The 19665-nt window shown below is 36.5% G+C and overlaps 2 protein-coding genes across 2 annotated transcripts; both read left to right on the forward strand.

The window, feature by feature from the left end:
* The first annotated feature begins 10352 nt into the window (after positions 1–10352).
* Positions 10353–12656, forward strand: LOC116108980 (60S ribosomal protein L13a-4). Its single transcript, XM_031395217.1, has 4 exons — positions 10353–10624; positions 11221–11337; positions 11426–11513; positions 12314–12656. Exons 1-4 carry the CDS (start codon positions 10353–10355, stop codon positions 12455–12457), a joined length of 621 nt encoding a protein of 206 aa, XP_031251077.1. The 3' UTR covers positions 12458–12656.
* Positions 12657–16793: 4137 nt separating this feature from the next.
* On the forward strand, positions 16794–19078 carry LOC116108982 (60S ribosomal protein L13a-4). Its single transcript, XM_031395219.1, has 4 exons — positions 16794–17065; positions 17662–17778; positions 17867–17954; positions 18756–19078. The coding sequence occupies exons 1-4, from the start codon at positions 16794–16796 to the stop codon at positions 18897–18899; spliced, it is 621 nt and encodes a 206-aa protein (XP_031251079.1). The 3' UTR covers positions 18900–19078.
* The last annotated feature ends 587 nt before the right edge of the window (positions 19079–19665 follow it).

A 19665-nucleotide genomic window follows, 5' to 3' on the forward strand; every position in this document is an offset into this window, starting at 1 on the left:
AACTTCATCGAGTTCTAATTTTCTCCCACTAGTACTTCTTACGAAAAATTCCTTTTCTAGGAAGACGCCAGTACGAGTGACAAAAATTTGTGCTCTTCTGAGTGGTAGAAATAGTATTCTTTGGTCTCCTTCGGATACCCCACAAATATACACTTACAAGATTTTGGGCTTGTTCGAAGTCAATTTCTTAACATAAGCTTCACAACCCCAAGTCCTTAGATAAGACAAGTTAGACTTTTGTCCACTCCATAGTTCAAATGGAGTCTTATCGACAGACTTTGACGGCACACGGTTCAATACATGAGTTGCAGTCTCTAGGGCATAACCCAAGAATGATGCGTGCAACTCATCATGGACCTAACCATTTCAAGTAAGATCCTATTTCTCCTTTCAGATACACCATTATGTTGGGGTGTATACGGAGAGGTGAGTTTTGATACTATCCTACATTCCTTCTGGTATGTTTAACTCAACTTGCCACAGTTGGCATAGTTGTTATTTTAAGAATATCCTTGTGGTCTATCTTAAGAACATATTATTATGAAATGGTTCCATAAAGAATATTATTTATACTCAAGGACAACAATCCATTAGTAAAGTAATATTCTCACTTGTCCTCAGTGGACACAAAAATAACATTTCTAGAAACTGAAGAAAGATTATAATATTCCACAAGTTCCAAGAAACAAGCCCGTAGACAAAATCAGATGATAAGATCCTACAACTAATGTAGCATCACGTGTTGTATTTCCAACTGATAGGTTCACCTCTCCCTCGGTGAGCAAACTATTCAGCCGTAATCCCTGGACATCATAACTAATATGAGTACCACATCTTGTGTCAATGACGCAAGATGTTGACGGGAGAAGTTAATCTTAATCCAAAACATACCTGACAAAGAAGTAACATTCTTCTTCCTTTTTGCTAGGAAGGTTTTGCAATGTTTCCTCTAATGGTTGGGATTCCCACAGTGAGGACAAACGCCCTTCCTATCTACAACAGTTTCTTCCATCAACTTCTGAGCCTTTTCCTTCTCACTTGAGTTGGCTTCAACCAACATTAATGTCTCTGACATTTTCATGCCTAACTCAGTAGCCTTCAACATATCCAGAAGCTCGGAAAGGGTATTCTTCTTATCATCCTCAATGAAGTCATAGACAAATTGAGAGTAAGAATCTAGCAAAGACTGTAAGGTTAGGTCTATTGTTAAACCCTCATTAAGTCTACATCCCAAAATCTCAAGCCTGTTCATATACTTGATCAACTTGAGTATATCATTGCCAATCTTGGTATCCTCTTCCATCTTGCATCTATACAGTGACCGAGACACCATATGTTTCTCATTTCTTCGAAGAAAATGAAGAATAGAAGCTAAGTCCATTTTCTGGCACTGCTATCGCAGTAATGGTATCATTGATGCAAGCAAAATGTATCTTGTCATCTATGCTTTTGTATCATGTGTATGCTTCATATATATATACCCGGTCTAATAGATAGAACTATCAACAGACTCTGGTGACAAAGTATGCTCAATGATGTATAATCTATTGCTTGACTGAAGTATATTGCTTATACTTCCATACCGGTCAACGAAATTCTCACCATTCTATTTGTCTCCCAGTTCGACGATTTGTTGCAGTGATGATGGGATCATATTGCTCAATTTTTTTAAGTGAATCTACAAGTGCAGAATAAGTAAACGTTATTACAATGTTTATTATTATTATTATTTAATAAGGCCTTTTATTAAATAATTGCTCCCACTATTTTCCTCAAGCCAATAGCCCTTACTATTAACTCAAGAAAGCCCGTTGGTTTTCGTAGTGGACTGAGATCCCATCTAGCCTATTTCAAACATTCGCTTTGGCGAACAAGCCAAAATGAGTTGATTAGGTAGGCCAACAAACTTAATCCACATCAGTTGATAGCTCCCACTACCAACCTCAAATGTGAAACAAGCCAACAAGCCAATCACACAATACGATGACCGAAGCCATTGTCCTTAAGTGTGATTCTCAGTATTAGTAGAGTGGACACTACATGTCGCCACGTACACATAACAAGTGTACTTCTCTACTATGCCTATGACATGATTATCAAACTTCGCTTTGGCGAACAAGCAAAACATGTCATTTTAAGTCGACCCATCACCATTAAGGAAAACTCCAATGAACTTTAACCTCCCACTGGTAAAAGTGTACCCTTCGCTTTGGCGAACAAGATTCCAACAAACAGTGGTTTGATTAAAGACATGGTGATGGAAGGCATTTCAATTTTGACTTAATATACTTTAGTTGAGGGGTTTTTTTATTTTGTCTCACCAATTTTATCTTTCTTAGCATGTTATAGTCATAACATACACCCTTAGCATGCATACTAAGCGTAAAATAAATGTGTTGGTGCATAGCCTTAACTAAAACCGATTTCCTCAAGTCAAGAGGAATCGGTAGGTCAACCTAGGTTTAAAAGGAAATGGATTCTTCAAGTAATTTCGCCTCCTTCCCTTCCATCGCTTCTTCTTCTCGAACATTACACAACTTTCAAAAATAAAATTACATTTTACATTATTGAAAAGAAACCTCGAGTTACATTCGAGGGGAGTGAGATGAGAGAAAGAAGTTACATTAGAGGTTTAGAGAAAGGCAGGGCACGCAGGCCCTATTTTAAATTACGTAACCCAAAACAATTAAACTAGGTTCGTAGGCTTATGCACCAAGCACCATGCATATTCACAAACAAGAATCATGCATAAACAATCAAAATTTAATTTTGATTAGGTTGGTAAACTACAGTTACCCCTTGAATTTCGGCATTGCTTATTTAAGTCCAACAAGTTTTAAAATTTTCATTTTAGTCCCTTGTTATCGGGCCTCACTCAATTGGGCCTCTAGAATGTTTTTAACATGCAACAACATTTTTTAGAAAATTATGGATTAAAAATATCACACAACAATGCGATCACGGCCCAAAATTCAGCCCATTGCATCTTTGCGTGGGTTGTCCAAAAAAAAAATTCCAGATTTGGTGCATGTTTTAATGCGCACCAGATCAGGCCCTTGGCTGAAAAACCAAGTGCCATCTGAAGAGCACTTGGCCTCCACGAGGCAGCCCCAAAATAATAGCCAATCAACAGGACAACAGCGGCGCATTCACATGCGCCACTGCTACGTGCAGCAGCAACCTTGGTGTAATCACTAGGGGTGTTCGGTTCTAGGTACCCTGCATTTTTTGAAGGAACCAGAATCAGAACCAGAACCCGAACTCGAACCCGAACCTGAACCTGAACCTGAACCTGAACCTGAACCTAAACCGGAACCGGAACCGAAACCGATGGTTCCGGTTCCTAGGTACCTAAAACCTAAACCTGTAACAACGGTTTCGGTTTCAGTTTCGGTTTCGATTCCGATTCTAGGTACCCTGTAAAATTACGTGACCCCACAAAAGTTTTTAAAACCCTTAAAAACTTACAAATACCCCCCCACATGGAACTTGTTAACAAAAATAAAATTACAAATTATAAATTCAAAATTATAAACTTCATTACTTTGAAAAGATAGATTCTCAAAAGTTAAACAAACTTACTTTAAATGTTATGAAATATAAATATAAACATATTCACATTACTTTTTCTACAAAAGTTTTTATTAACCCCATACTCTTTAATTTTATTTTATATTAGTCTCGGTTCTCGGTTCCAGTTCCGGTTCCTAACTATAAGAATCGAAATGGGAACCGCAAAGTAACGGTTTCAAAAATTTTGAACCGAAACCTACCCGTTGACAAACGGTTCCAGGTAGGAACTAGAACCAAACCCCTGGTACCCGTCGGTTTCGGTTCCAATTGGTTCTTTTGAACACCCCTAGTAGTCGCACAAGGCTGCTGCTATGCCGTTTGCGGCGACACAGCCCAAGGCCACATGCTAGAGCATGTGGCCAGCACTCCTCCCCGTGCGACAGCGCGCAACAGTCGCACACAATTTGTGGAGCAGTAGCGTGCATTTGCGCGCTGCCACTACTGCTTCTTGTTGTTGTCGTGCGCGGCAGCACACAACAGCAACACGTCACCCTACAAGGCAGCATCCTCCTCAGATTGGAATCAAGTTTTATTTGATTTCGATCCCCCAAAAACATATGCAAAAAATAATCAGATTAGCAACACATCAACCGCAGTAGATTTTTAACACAAAAATCAGTTTTTTTACGCATCGTGCAATAACATAATCGATACATATTGAAATCAATTCAACCAAACGTTGAATAACAACGTAAAAGGTACAAGGAAGGCTCTAACATCACTGTTGGTCACTGATGGGGTTTGTACAGCGAAAATTAAAAATAAAATCCCCAACAACAACATTGAACCCAAGAACCTTATACCCGATTTACATTATTTACATATGAAATGATACTTAATATAAAATTTCTAGATTTCATACCGGCGTTTGGAGGCTCCTTCAATTGATACGAATCACTCCCACTCAAAGATAAGAGTGAACTCTCGGTATCCACATGAAGACAGGATGGCGATCGACTTGCAGTCTGAAGTGCTAGCAAGACACACAAGCAAAAAGGATGCATAATTTTTCCTTAAGAAAAATTCTCTTCTCCACCAAGTGAAAAACGTGAGAGAGAGTGAGGTGAGTGGCTTGGATTTAATTAATGTGTTCTATCATTTTATTGTAATTTTAAGTTGCCTTTTATATGCAACAAAAATTAAAACCGTAATCTAGTTAGGAATAAATTTATTCCATGACTAGGATAGTAAATCTTATTTACAAAACAAGGTAATAATCCACATGGCATCTTATTCAAATTCAAATATGATTTTCATATTCATATATTATCTTTATTAATATCATCAAATATTAATTTTGAATATATATTTAAATTCAAATATGAATTTCATATTTCATATATATTATCTTCACTTATATTAATATCATCAACTATTAATATTAAATAATATTTAAATATATGAATATATTTAAATACATAATCTCACTAATTTTAATTTCAATATGAAATTAAATATAGGCAATGACCTCAGAAAATTTAATTGCACTGTGAGATTACCAAAATGCCCTTTCATCTCAAAAGACGAAAATTTCCTTTCCATCATAAATGATGAAAATACCCTTTCTCATAAATTCATCCTTAATCTGTCTTTTATGTGTGTGGCCCAAATACTCCTCATCATATCGGTAGTCAGTAGTCTCACCATTGACACCAATCAATCATCTCACTAAACACAAACTAAAATTGGCCTCTAGCAAGGCATCATGGCCACTTGAAATATTTGGATTCAGCGAAACAGCTTGCCTATCAACGATATGGTTACCATGCAAACCGATCCTTTCATCATCTGTTATCTTATCGGGGCTAAGGTAAAGAAATAGTGTCAACCTCAGTTATCTTCGATATCTTTGTATTCAGTTACTGGACCAACGACTAGAATAATAATTGGATTGAACAACACTCAATCTCATTGTAGCCATAGCTTTAGTGTCTTGTCATTCACTGAATTGCGTCGTGAGATAACTTCTCCCATATCCGAGAGTGATAAATCTTTTGTTGATCCACCATAGTCTTGATACACTTCTCAATGCAGTCAATCACTACCGTATTGATAGCTTTGAATAGAACTACGTTAGGCTGGTGTCAAACTACACCAATCGATGCACAAGGTGTTCCAGTGATCTCAAGTCTAAGGATCACATGCACCACCATTCGTTAGAGAATTTATTCCATAGACACTAGGGTTACCATCTATATAGAATCCTCTAGTGGGTTTGTCCAGTGAACTTGCCTATAGCAAACACTCATGTGTCGTACCAGGTTGTCAGCAAACAACCTTGACAAGTGAGATCAGTCACTGTCTTTCGACAAGGTCTTTCAACAATATAATAACCTTACCGTATTATCTGTGTCCTTGGTCATAATAATACTGGGGCTATAGACATTTCTATAATGGCCATCATATGTGATCATAGGGTTCTCACTATCAAGATTTGAAACACTTGATACCCTCGTCACGGTTCTACCATCCTAAAGACATATATCAATACATGCAATTATGATTTACATGATATAGAAGAAAATTGTCTTTTATTGATTAATAAACATTATTTCAGAGAGTCAATTCTACAATAATTGATTGGCTCTAGGGCACCTACTCCAACACAAATACCCTACAACAAACTTGTACCTTAAATGTGCATGGGAAATTCAATTGTGCTTAAATGAAGAGAGGATGAAGTTATTAGTAGCATGACGGAACAAATGATCCCAAAATTTACAAAATATTGGATTCTTATAGCGTTGTGTTAACTATTACAACTATTCTTGACCCATGTCTTAAGTTTTAGTTTGTGGAGTATGCTTACAAAAAGGTTTATGATTTAATTACTGCCCAACAAAAGATGGAGGTTGTTAAGCATAACTTGCATAAGCTTTTTCAAGCTTACGAGGTTCAATGTTTCAAAGGAGTTCCCACCACACCTTCAGTTGTTTCTCCTGAGAGTGGTCATACTCTTAGTAGGCATATAGATCATACTTGTGTAAGTCACTATATTTTTTTATATTCTTGCGATTAATAAAGTATTGTTTATTGTTTAATTTTAACTTTTGCTACTTAACTATTTAAATGGTGCAGGATTTTGACAACTATGAAAGAGAAATCTGAATTGGATCTTTATTTTGAAGAGACCAGGTTTGATCGCATCAAACATTAGAATATGTATATCCTTGAGCATTGGAAGAACAATTGTGATATTTATCCAATACTTGCCATGATGGCTCGTGATATCATGAGTATACTGATAACATCCATTGCTTCGGAGTCCGCTTTTAGTATTGGCAGCAAAGTGCTCAACAAGTTTTGAAGCTCACTTCAACCAGAAAATGCACAATCTTTGATATGCACTCGGACTTGGCTATACAGATATGAAAATAAAGGTAACATGTTAACATAATATTTCATATGTTTTATTATTTACATTTATTAATATTTATAGTTGATAATTGTAGATGATGATCTCCTTCATGTGCCATTAACTAATATGGGGATTGCGGAATCAAGAGACTCTACTATCACCCTTATTGTGGAATGAATATGAGCTGACCAAGAATCTCTTTAGTTAAACAATGTCAAGTTAAATTTATGTTATGTTTTTATATTTGTGTTATTGTGTTTGGTATTTGTTTTTGTGTATTAGTGTTTATATATTTGTTTTCTATATGCTTGCTAGTCTTAAATTCATGAGAAATTGAACTGGTTGTGAACTTTTGTGGTGAATTTAATTGAATTTGGAGTGGTTGATTATGAGGTGTAACTGTAAAATATTAAAAGTACAAAAATTGTAGGGTAATTGCAAGAATTGAAAACTGGAATGAATAATGCGGGTACCCACATATCCACCCGTACCCGCACAAGGTAGGGTGCGAGTCCAATATTTTTGGACTGTTTAGATCGACCCACCCGTTTTGCTAGGTCTAGTCATTCCTATCCTCTATTAGCTTTCTCTCACCAGTCAAGCTGACAAACCCCTATTTCCTCATCTTATGGAAAATGTAAGTTTAGATCACAACTGCTGTAAAATGAGTATCAATCAGGTGCAATTTGGCCGCCAGAAGGCCTTTCTATGTAAATTATTTTTTTATCCATGCTTGTAAAAATTGGAGCAAGAGAGGTGATAGCATCTACTAGATTCTAAGCTTAGTTTTCTTGCAATCTTTTTGTTTTCCCTTCAGCTTGTGTTTTTTGTGCAGTTTTGCTTATTGGTGGTTTTGCAGTGTTCAATCCCCAGTTTACTTGCCTGTGCTTTGCTTTTGTTGCCTGTTCTTTGGGTCTATTGTGGCTTGTTTTCTTGGCTTTATAGATGTGTTTTGCTAGGCTCTTAGGATAGGATTGTTTTGGCCTTCTGGTTTTTTGCTTTTGCACCTCCTTGGGTCTGTAAAAGGGGTGTCTTTGCTGAGGGATTTACGTCCTCTTTTCTCTGTAATTCTTTATTCTTTTATAATTACCGGTTTTCACCAAAAATAAACCCTATTGTATGAATGTTTTTATGTATTTATATAGGTATGAATCTAGGTTTTTATTTATCGGTACACATGTATATAGGGTATATATGTAAGTATAGTATGTATGAATGTACCAATAAGTTAATGGGTAGTAATTTATTATTAATTTTGTGATTTATGATTAATTTAGAGTTAAATGTACAATTTTGTGAAATATATAAGGTTTTATATTTACGGATATTATGGGAATATTTAATTAAGATTATGGTTAAGGAGTCCTTTAACATGTTCTTTGATTATTTAATAAGAAGATAATAAAAGTCAAATAGTCAGAGGTAATTTATAATTACTCCCTCTACAGATGTGTCAAAAGCCAAAAAGCATTAATATGTCAAGATTTGGGTAGTTATCTGTAGTTTGGGGTTCAAAGGGTGGGACATGTAATTTCATAAAACCTAGAGTGGGAAATTGAATTTCGACCTTTAGAAAAATATGAGAATGCATGGGAATGAGTATAGGTATAGTCGTATAGAGGACGGGGATGAGAATAGGAATATGTGAAGGAATAAAATATGATTACATTTTATTTTTTTACTTACCCCAAAAAAAAATTGATTACATGTTTCTTTGTAACAATGAGTAGTGATGAAATGGAATAAAATTATGATTTTTGGATGAAAATGCCCGTAGTATTAAATTTTTATATACATATATTTTGTTAGACAATAAAATTCCTTAATAATATATTAAACAAATTAACCTAATAATTTAAAATATTTCATTAAATAATTAAATTAAAATACAATATTATAAATATAACTAAAATAATATCAATTTATTATATTTAATAAATATAAAAATATTATTTTTATTAAATAAAAAAATTCCGAACTGGTTAATGTCGATCAACATCTCCGGGCAACGACTTTTGGATGCACTTCTATTGTCAACCTAGGCACGTGTGCAACCACTGTTTGACGATTTATGGTTTGGGCAGGTTCCAACCGTCGATGACCACCGAAACAACGTCATGCGCGGTGGCCAACAAATTTGGTCATCGCACATGACTCCTCTTTGGTAATCGTTGACTTCAAACATCTACTTAGATCCATAGATCGTTGGCCGACATTCCTTTACGTGCCTGCAATAAGGACAAAAGTGAGATTTCGATGAAAAGTCACATCGACAATGATGAGATGTCGATGGACAATCAAAGACGACGATTGTGGTGGTCGATTGCTCGCGATAGTTGTGATGGCGATGGGGGTACAATGGTTATTTCAAATTTTAGATAATAGTTCAATTATTAAATGATATAATTAAAATATAAATAAATTGGCAAAAAAAAAATTTTGAAACAGGGGCAATGATGGAATTTTTGGTCATTCGATGCTGATGGAATACCCTTCCTCCCAAATTTGGAAGAAATGGGGTTCCCCCAGTTTTGGGTATGGGGCATTCCATATAACCCAAGTAAACGGTGGAATGAGAAACCCCCGTCCATTCCACCGTGTAAGAAGCAAAGTAAACACCCGTAAGTTTTTCAAGTTTGACACTTTTATTTTTAAATTATGAGTTAATGACTTTTTCCCACCCAAATAATGGTTTAATGATACTTTTTCATCTACAGACTTTTAAAAATATCACTTTTTCACCCAAAAAAATACACTTTTTGATTCATTGACAAACTTAAAGCAAACTCGATCTATTCTTTTGGAGCTTTTGAAGATTGGAGGCTGATGAGTTTTTTGATGATTGAAGGTTGGATTTTAGTGGTTGTGATTTGTTGGAATTTGACTTGGGAGGAGGGCTACGCAAACCCTAATTGCTCAATTACCGACGATTGGCGGGGTTAGCAGGAGTAAGGTTTAAAGGGTTTTGGTGAGTGATAAATGATAACTGAAGAAGATAATGATGATGGTGTGGAATCGCAACGATGTCGGAATCGACTAACGATTGATGGGGTAGACGAAAAAGTGTCATTAAATATACTATTATGGATGGAAAAATAGTATTTTAAAAATTTTGGAGTGAAAAAGTGTCATTAAGTAATTATTTGGGTGGGAAAAAGTCGTTTACTCTTAAATTATAAGCAGAAATGTGTTTACAAAATTATAATTCCACCCACTAAATCTCTGTAGTCATGTTGGTCCCACCTTTCATACAATGTAGACCGTCGGATCTCAACCCATCACCGATACACCAAAATTAAACACCACAGCCCAACAAAACCCACACACACTATAAAAACTACAACCCAAAAGCCCTAGCGCCTCCCTCTGCTCTTCATTTTAACCCCGCCGTTTCACAACCAAAACCCACAAACTAACAACAATGGTGTCGGGTTCCGGGATCTGCGTGAAGAGAGTGGTGGTGGACGCCAGGCACCACATGCTGGGCCGCCTGGCCTCCGTCCTGGCCAAGGAACTCCTGAATGGGCAGAAAGTTGTGGTCGTTAGATGCGAAGAGATTTGCATCTCCGGTGGGCTCGTGAGGCAGAAGATGAAATACATGAGGTTCTTGAGGAAGAGAATGAACACTAAGCCTTCTCATGGTCCTATTCACTTCAGGGCTCCGGCTAAGATCCTTTGGCGCACCATTCGTGGGTATGTTTATGGCTTCTTAATCTGGTGATGATTTGTGTGTTTGTGTGAAGTTTGGATTTTTAAGTGGGTAGGGAAGTGGGCTCGTTGGCATTTGTATGGTTTTCTGTGAAGTTTGGTTTGTTATGTTGGTAGGGAAGTGGGTTTGTTCAGATTTGTGTGAAATGTTTTATCTGGTTAGTTTATGGAGGCAAATGAACGTTTAATGGTATCATATTTTGGTTATAGCTCTTTTGGGCTTTCTGGCTTCTGGCTTGAATGAGCTTATTTTCTCGTTTGGCAAATGGGATATAAATTTTTGTTATATGATTTAATTGTTATTTATTGATTATATTCTTTACTACTTAGGTTAAGTAAAGTGTTTATTTTCTAATTAGATTAGGGTTTTAACTTTTTTCCAGTTGTTCAATCTAGTAATTTATGATAATGAGATACAACTTGTTACTTTTATCCATGGAGTTGGTGATTTGGTGAGCAATTTTGTTTGCTAATTACTGAAGTGGAAACTTTGGAAAATCCCAAAGTTTATTTTATCAGATGTGTGGGGTAATGAAAGAGTTGTTTTATATGGTAGTTAATTCTGTTTGATTTGGCTTTAGAATGATTCCTCACAAGACCAAACGTGGAGCTGCTGCCCTTGCTCGGTTTAAGGCTTATGAGGGAGTTCCACCTCCTTATGATAAGATGAAGAGGATGGTCATCCCTGATGCTCTCAAGTAAGTTTCTGCTTTGTTCTCATTAGGAAGTTATGGTTCCAAACCTCCTGAGAACTTGCGTACTAAATTTGGTTGCTTAAAATGCTAGGGTTTTGAGGCTTCAAAAGGGACACAAGTATTGCTTATTGGGCAGACTCTCATCAGAAGTTGGATGGAACCACTATGACACCATTAAGGTGAGACTTGCTACCCTATTTCACCATTTGGATTTGATTGCAGCATATAGTTATTCTTTGATTGGTTGGCTGTGACATGCTGTGATCTTTTATTCTCAATCCTTCACTTGTTTGGTATGTGGTTCAAACTTCGAAGTAGTACAATTACCCAATGCTTATGCTGATTGGAGCTTGTGCACAATGCTTGGCAGTTGCTATACATGAATGTTTAGTTTCTCAATAATTTAGGGTGCACAACTTGCAATTGAGCCAAATCCAAGAAAAATTGTTTGCATTTGTATGATTTTGTTGTGTTTTATATTTGGACAACCACCAAACTTGATAATAAAACTGGTTGAGTTGACCTGTCTATATAAATGTGTCTGTACTCGGTGCAATTAACCAATAATACAGCCCTTTATTTGTTCATCCTCTTAGTTTTATATTATATACTATTTTGCATGTATATGTATATTATATTTGTGGAAATAGGGAGAAGGTGAAAGTTCCTTATGATAAGCCGTACATAATCAGTTTTTGCATTCTACTTTTAGTTATATGGCCGTTTGGGGTAATATCTGTTAGAAGTTTCAGTTTCTTGGTTAAACTTGCTCCGAAATATGGTTTCTTGTATCTCTAACCCATAACTTTGATGATAACCCTTTGGGATGGCTGTCAATGAATATTGTAAATTATATTTGATGATATACTATATGCATAGTGTCATTTCGCTATGAAAACTCTGTGATAAAGTTTCTGCTTTGTTGAAAACGCTCTCGTTTTTTATGTTATCTGACTTTATGTTGTTCTGCTCTTTGTAGGAGCTTGAGAGGAAGAGAAAGGAGAGGGCTCAGGTAGCATATGAGAGGAAGAAGCAATTGAACAAACTGAGGGTCAAAGCAGAGAAGGTTGCTGAGGAGAAGCTTGGTCCCCAGTTAGAGATCATTGCTCCAATCAAGTATTGATAATTGATAACAATCATTGTTTTTGAAATGTCATATCTGAGAATGAGTTTGTTGCCGTAATATTTTTTCGTTTAGTTTGATACTTTGTGGGGTTATAGTTTCATTGTGGTAGTTTTGAGGTAGATACTATGATATGTATGCAACGTGCTTGTTCAAATTAGTTATTTATTGTTATCAAATTTCTCGATTTCCTGACTTATTTTAATATGGCACTTTAGCTGCTGCATTGCGATTCATAAAAACTATACCTGGCCTTCTACTTGTGAAGCTGGCAGTATCTCATTGCAATAAGCTGGGATATCACACAATCTGTTGTTAGGTTAGTTCCCATCATTGTTTTAAAAGTCAGACTGGACCCACTGTTTTAAAAACCGGATCGGACCGATCGGTCCAACCAGTTGGACCGATCGGTCCCATGTCCGGTTCGGTTTACTCTCAAAACCATTATAAGTATTGAACCATTTTAACTCGGATAAAAACCGGATAATATCAGTAAACCGTCGGTCCGAATAATATTAGTAAACCGTCGGTCCAATCGGACCGGCAGAAAAACCGGTCCACATATTAACAATCCCTAAATCCTAAGCGCATTCTCACTCCCCTTTCTCGTCTTCTTCAATCTTCGGTTCTTCTCTTTCAATCTTTCTCTGTTTTTCTCACGAAAATTTCTAAGTAAACACTTTGTTCTTTGCGAAAATTGTCATGATTTCGGCTCTGTCTTCTGTTCTCTCTGAAATCCCACCCAAATCGCATTTGAACTCTTTGAAATTGACGACGTCTTCCTCCCTCGTCGGAAATCGACGACGACAGCTCCGTTCCTCGCTAGAAATCGACGGCGATAGCTTCATTCGTTGACGATAGCTCCGTTCCTCGCTAGAAATCAACGGCGATAGCTTCATTCGTTGACGATAGCTCCATTCCTCGATCCAGGTACTCCATTCCTTGCTCCCTTTACATTTAAGTTAACACGCTTTACATTTTTCAATCTAAAGGCAAACCATAGCTAGAAGGTGTACAGCTATCGGGTTTTTTAGTCTGAAATTGTTAGGGTTCTTGTGTGTTGAATGAGCAATTGATTTAGGGCTTTTTACTGGGGTCTTTCTCGTTGTAATCTGGGCAGATTTGTGAGAGGGTTGCATTTCTTTCTGGAGGCTAGGATAGGTCTCTGATTTCTTGCAAGTTATAGAGAGTTATTGAGTGATTACGCTTGGGTTAAAGCATTGCTTTGTTTCGGCAGATTTAGTGTGTAATTCTTGGTGTTTGATTTCTTTGAATCTTGTTTGTGTTAGATTAATTTATGTGTTGGATTGATAGGTTAATTAAAAATAAAAGTTAATTAAATTTATTTTAAAAAGCGGCACAGGTTCAATCCAAGCGATTCTGGTTTTATTTGTGATCATGCACAAACGTTGTATTCATGCATCATTTGCTTTTTAAGTAGCAAACTCTCTCCCCTGAACCTAACAAAATGGTGATGGTTTTTCTCTCTTCTTTGTGATTGCATTTCTTTATTTCAATAAAAAAGGTAATATTAATCATTTTACATGTTAATTTCTTTTCTTATTTGTTGTTCCTAAAACATTGCAGCCTGTTGGGATGATATAAACTCATTGCCAAGTTACAAGATTTAGTTTTTTTATTTGATCTGAAAAACTTATCAGATCAAATAAAAAATATAAATCTTGACATCCTTGCAAGGTGCTTTTGGATTAAATTGTTATTTATTGATTAATTCTTTACTATTTAGGGTAAGCAAAGTGTTTATTTTCTAATTATTAGGGTTTAACTTTTTTCCAGTTGCTCAATCTAGTTTTATGATAATGAGATACAACTTGTTTGCTTTTCCTATGGAGTTGGTGTTTTGGTGAGCAATTTTGTTTGCTAAACTAGAGTGGAAACTTTGGAAAATCCCAAAGTTTTTTTATCAGATGGTGTGGAATGAAGAGTGTTGTTTTATATGGTAGTTAATTCTGTTTGATTTGGCTTTAGAATGATTCCTCACAAGACCAAACGTGGAGCTGCTGCCCTTGCTCGTTTGGCTTATGAGGGAGTTCCACTCCTTATGATAAGATGAAGAGGATGGTCATACTGATGCTCTCAAGTATTTCGTTGTTCTCATTAGGAAGTTATGGTTCCAAACCTCCTGAGAACTTGCGTACTAAATTGTGTTCTTAAATGCTAGGGTTTTGAGGCTTCAAAAGGGACACAAGTATTGCTTATTGGGCAGACTCTCATCAGAAGTTGATGGAACCACTATGACACCATTAAGGTGAGACTTGCTACCCTATTTCACCATTTGGATTTGATTGCAGCATATAGTTTCTTTGATTGGTTGGCTGTGACGCTGTGTCTTTATTCTCAATCCTCCACTTGTTTGGTATGTGGTTCAGACTTGAAGTATAACACTTAACCCATGGATCTGTAGTTTGGGGTTCAAAGGGTGGGAAAGTAATTTCGCAAAACCTAGAGTGGGAAATTGAATTTCGACCTTTAGAAAAATATGAGAATGCATGGGAATGAGTATACGTATAGAGGAATAGGAATAAGTGAAGGAATAAAATATGATTACATTTTTTTTTTTTTTTAACTTACCCCAAAAAAAATTTGATTACATGTTTCTTTGTAACAATGAGAAGTGATGGAATGGAATAAAATTATGATTTTTGGATGAAAATGCCCTTAGTATTAAATTTTTAAATACATATATTTTGTTAGACAATAAAATTCCTTAATAATATATTAAACAAATTAACCTAATAATTTAAAATATTTCATTAAATAATTAAATTGAAATACAATATTATAAATATAAGTAAAATAATATCATTTTATTATATTTAATAAATATAAAAATATTGTTTTTATTAAATAAAAAATTCCAAACTGGTTAATGTCGATCAACATCTCCAGGCAACAACTTTTGGACACACTTCTATTGTCACCCAAGGCACGTGTGGAACCACTGTTTGACGATTTATGGTTTGGGCAGGTTCCAACCATCGATGACCACCGAAACAACGTCATGCGCGATGGCCGACAAATTTGGTCATCGCACATGACTCCTCTTTGGTAAGAGTTGACTTCAAGCATCTACTTAGATCCATAGATCGTTGGCCGACATTCCTTTACGTGCCTGCAATAAGGACAAAAGTGAGATTCCGATGAAAAGTCACGTCAACAATGATGAGATGTCGATGGACAATCGAAGACGACGATTGTGGTGGTCGACTGCTCGCGATAGTTGTGATGGCGATGGGGGTACAATGGTTATTTCAAATTTTCGATAATAGTTCAATTATTAATATATTAATTTGATAATTATTAAATAATATAAATAAATTGGCAAAAAAAAAAAATTGAAACAGGGGCAATGATGGAATTTTTGGTCATTCCATGCTGATGGAATACCCTTCCTCCCAAATTTGGAAGGTATGGGGTTCCCCCAGTTTTGGGTTCGGGGCATTCCATATAACCCAAGTAAACGGTGGAATGAGAAACCCCTGTCCATTCCACCGTGTAAGAACTAAGAAGCAAAGTAAACACCCGTAAATTTTTCAAGTTTGACACTTATAGACCCTTATATCTTTAAATTATGAGTTAATGACTTTTTTCCACCCAAATAAATAAATAATGGTTTAATGATACTTTTCCATTTACAGACTTTTAAAAATATCACTTTTTCACCTAAAAAATACACTTTTTGATTCAGCAATAAACTTAGAGCAAACTCAATCTATTCTTTTGGAGCTTTTAAAGATTTGAGGCTGATGAGTCTTTTGGTGATTGTGATTGGTTGGAATTTGACTTCGGAGGGGGGTTACACAAAACCTAATTGCTCAATTGCTAACGATTGACGGGGTTAGCAGAAGTAAGGTTTAAGGGGTTTTGATGAGTGATAACTGAAAAAGCTAATGATGGTGGTGTGGAATCGCAACGATGTCAGAATCGGCCAACGATTGATGGGATCGATGAAAAAGTGTCATTAAATATACTTTTATGGATGGAAAAATAGTATTTTAAAAGTTTTGGAGTGAAAAAGTGTCATTAGGTAATTATTTGGGTGGGAAAAAATCGTTTACTCTTAAATTATAAGCAGAAAATGTGCTTACAGAATTATAATTCCACCCACCTAAATCTCTGTAGTCACGTTGGCCCCACCTTTCATACAATGTAGACCGTCGGATCTCAACCCATCACCGATACACCAAAATTAAACACCACAGCCCAACAAAACCCACAAACACTATAAAAACTACAACCCAAAAGCCCTAGCGCCTCCCTCTGCTCTTCATTTTAACCCCGCCGTTTCACAACCAAAACCCACAAACTAACAACAATGGTGTCGGGTTCCGGGATCTGCGTGAAGAGAGTGGTGGTGGACGCCAGGCACCACATGCTGGGCCGCCTGGCCTCCGTCCTGGCCAAGGAACTCCTGAATGGGCAGAAAGTTGTGGTCGTTAGATGCGAAGAGATTTGCATCTCCGGTGGGCTCGTGAGGCAGAAGATGAAATACATGAGGTTCTTGAGGAAGAGAATGAACACTAAGCCTTCTCATGGTCCTATTCACTTCAGGGCTCCGGCTAAGATCCTTTGGCGCACCATTCGTGGGTATGTTTATGGCTTCTTAATCTGGTGATGATTTGTGTGTTTGTGTGAAGTTTGGATTTTTAAGTGGGTAGGGAAGTGGGCTCGTTGGCATTTGTATGGTTTTCTGTGAAGTTTGGTTTGTTATGTTGGTAGGGAAGTGGGTTTGTTCAGATTTGTGTGAAATGTTTTGTCTGGTTAGTTTAGGGAGGCAAATGAACGTTTAATGGTATCATCTTTTGATTATAGCTCTTTTGGGCTCTCTGGCTTCTGGCTTGAATGAGCTTATTTTCTCGTCTGGCAAATGGGATATAAATTTTTGTTATATGATTTAATTGTTATTTATTGATTATATTCTTTACTATTTAGGGTAAGCAAAGTGTTTATTTTCTAATTAGATTAGGGTTTTAACTTTTTTCCAGTTGCTCAATCTAGTAATTTATGATAATGAGATACAACTTGTTGCTTTTATCTATGGAGTTGGTGATTTGGTGAGCAATTTTGTTTGCTAATTACTGAAGTGGAAACTTTGGAAAATCCCAAAGTTTATTTTATCAGATGTGTGGGGTAATGAAAGAGTTGTTTTATATGGTAGTTAATTCTGTTTGATTTGGCTTTAGAATGATTCCTCACAAGACCAAACGTGGAGCTGCTGCCCTTGCTCGGTTTAAGGCTTATGAGGGAGTTCCACCTCCTTATGATAAGATGAAGAGGATGGTCATCCCTGATGCTCTCAAGTAAGTTTCTGCTTTGTTCTCATTAGGAAGTTATGGTTCCAAACCTCCTGAGAACTTGCGTACTAAATTTGGTTGCTTAAAATGCTAGGGTTTTGAGGCTTCAAAAGGGACACAAGTATTGCTTATTGGGCAGACTCTCATCAGAAGTTGGATGGAACCACTATGACACCATTAAGGTGAGACTTGCTACCCTATTTCACCATTTGGATTTGATTGCAGCATATAGTTATTCTTTGATTGGTTGGCTGTGACATGCTGTGATCTTTTATTCTCAATCCTTCACTTGTTTGGTATGTGGTTCAAACTTCGAAGTAGTACAATTACCCAATGCTTATGCTGATTGGAGCTTGTGCACAATGCTTGGCAGTTGCTATGCATGAATGTTTAGTTTCTCAATAATTTAGGGTGCACAACTTGCAATTGAGCCAAATCCAAGAAAAATTGTTTGCATTTGTATGATTTTGTTGTGTTTTATATTTGGACAACCACCAAACTTGATAATAAAACTGGTTGAGTTGACCTGTCTATATAAATGTGTCTGTACTCGGTGCAATTAACCAATAATACAGCCCTTTATTTGTTCATCCTCTTAGTTTTATATTATATACTATTTTGCATGTATATGTATGTTATATTTGTGGAAATAGGGAGAAGGTGAAAGTTCCTTATGATAAGCCGTACATAATCAGTTTTTGCAGTGTACTTTTAGTTATATGGCCGTCTGGGGTAATATCTGTTAGAAGTTTCAGTTTCCCGGTTAAACTTGCTCCGAAATATGGTTTCTTGTATCTCTAACCCATAACTTTGATGATAACCCTTTCGGGATGGCTGTCAATGAATATTGTAAATTATATTTGATGATATACTATATGCATAGTGTCGTTTCGCTATGAAAACTCTGTGATAAAGTTTCTGCTTTGTTGAAAACGCTCTCGTTTTTTATGTTATCTGACTTTATGTTGTTCTGCTCTTTGTAGGAGCTTGAGAGGAAGAGAAAGGAGAGGGCTCAGGTAGCATATGAGAGGAAGAAGCAATTGAACAAACTGAGGGTCAAAGCAGAGAAGGTTGCTGAGGAGAAGCTTGGTCCCCAGTTAGAGATCATTGCTCCAATCAAGTATTGATAATTGATAACGATCATTGTTTTTGAAATGTCATATCTGAGAATGAGTTTGTTGCCGTAATATTTTTTCGTTTAGTTTGATACTTTGTGGGGTTATAGTTTCATTGTGGTAGTTTTGAGGTAGATACTATGATATGTATGCAACGTGCTTGTTCAAATTAGTTATTTATTGTTATCAAATTTCTCTATTTCCTGACTTATTTTAATATGGCACTTTAGCTGCTGCATTGCGATTCATAAAAACTATACCTGGCCTTCTACTTGTGAAGCTGGCAGTATCTCATTGCAATAAGCTGGGATATCACACAATCTGTTGTTAGGTTAGTTCCCATCATTGTTTTAAAAGTCAGACTGGACCCACTGTTTTAAAAACCGGATCGGACCGATCGGTCCAACCAGTTGGACCGATCGGTCCCATGTCCGGTTCGGTTTACTCTCAAAACCATTATAAGTATTGAACCATTTTAACTCGGATAAAAACCGGATAATATCAGTAAACCGTCGGTCCGAATAATATTAGTAAACCGTCGGTCCAATCGGACCGGCAGAAAAACCGGTCCACATATTAACAATCCCTAAATCCTAAGCGCATTCTCACTCCCCTTTCTCGTCTTCTTCAATCTTCGGTTCTTCTCTTTCAATCTTTCTCTGTTTTTCTCACGAAAATTTCTAAGTAAACACTTTGTTCTTTGCGAAAATTGTCATGATTTCGGCTCTGTCTTCTGTTCTCTCTGAAATCCCACCCAAATCGCATTTGAACTCTTTGA

The sequence above is a fragment of the Pistacia vera genome, unplaced genomic scaffold (assembly GCF_008641045.1).
Source record: "Pistacia vera cultivar Batoury unplaced genomic scaffold, PisVer_v2 Contig570, whole genome shotgun sequence".
Lineage (NCBI taxonomy): Eukaryota > Viridiplantae > Streptophyta > Magnoliopsida > Sapindales > Anacardiaceae > Pistacia > Pistacia vera.

Excerpts from the sequence above, each read along its gene's own strand:
- LOC116108980 (XM_031395217.1), top strand. The coding sequence starts at position 10,353 with ATGGTGTCGGGTTCCGGGATCTGCGTGAAGAGAGTGGTGGTGGACGCC. Across the intron at positions 10,625-11,220 it reads CTTTGGCGCACCATTCGTGG|AATGATTCCTCACAAGACCA; the intron begins GTATGTTTATGG and ends ATTTGGCTTTAG. Across the intron at positions 11,338-11,425 it reads GTCATCCCTGATGCTCTCAA|GGTTTTGAGGCTTCAAAAGG; the intron begins GTAAGTTTCTGC and ends TTAAAATGCTAG.
- LOC116108982 (XM_031395219.1), top strand. The coding sequence starts at position 16,794 with ATGGTGTCGGGTTCCGGGATCTGCGTGAAGAGAGTGGTGGTGGACGCC. Across the intron at positions 17,066-17,661 it reads CTTTGGCGCACCATTCGTGG|AATGATTCCTCACAAGACCA; the intron begins GTATGTTTATGG and ends ATTTGGCTTTAG. Across the intron at positions 17,779-17,866 it reads GTCATCCCTGATGCTCTCAA|GGTTTTGAGGCTTCAAAAGG; the intron begins GTAAGTTTCTGC and ends TTAAAATGCTAG.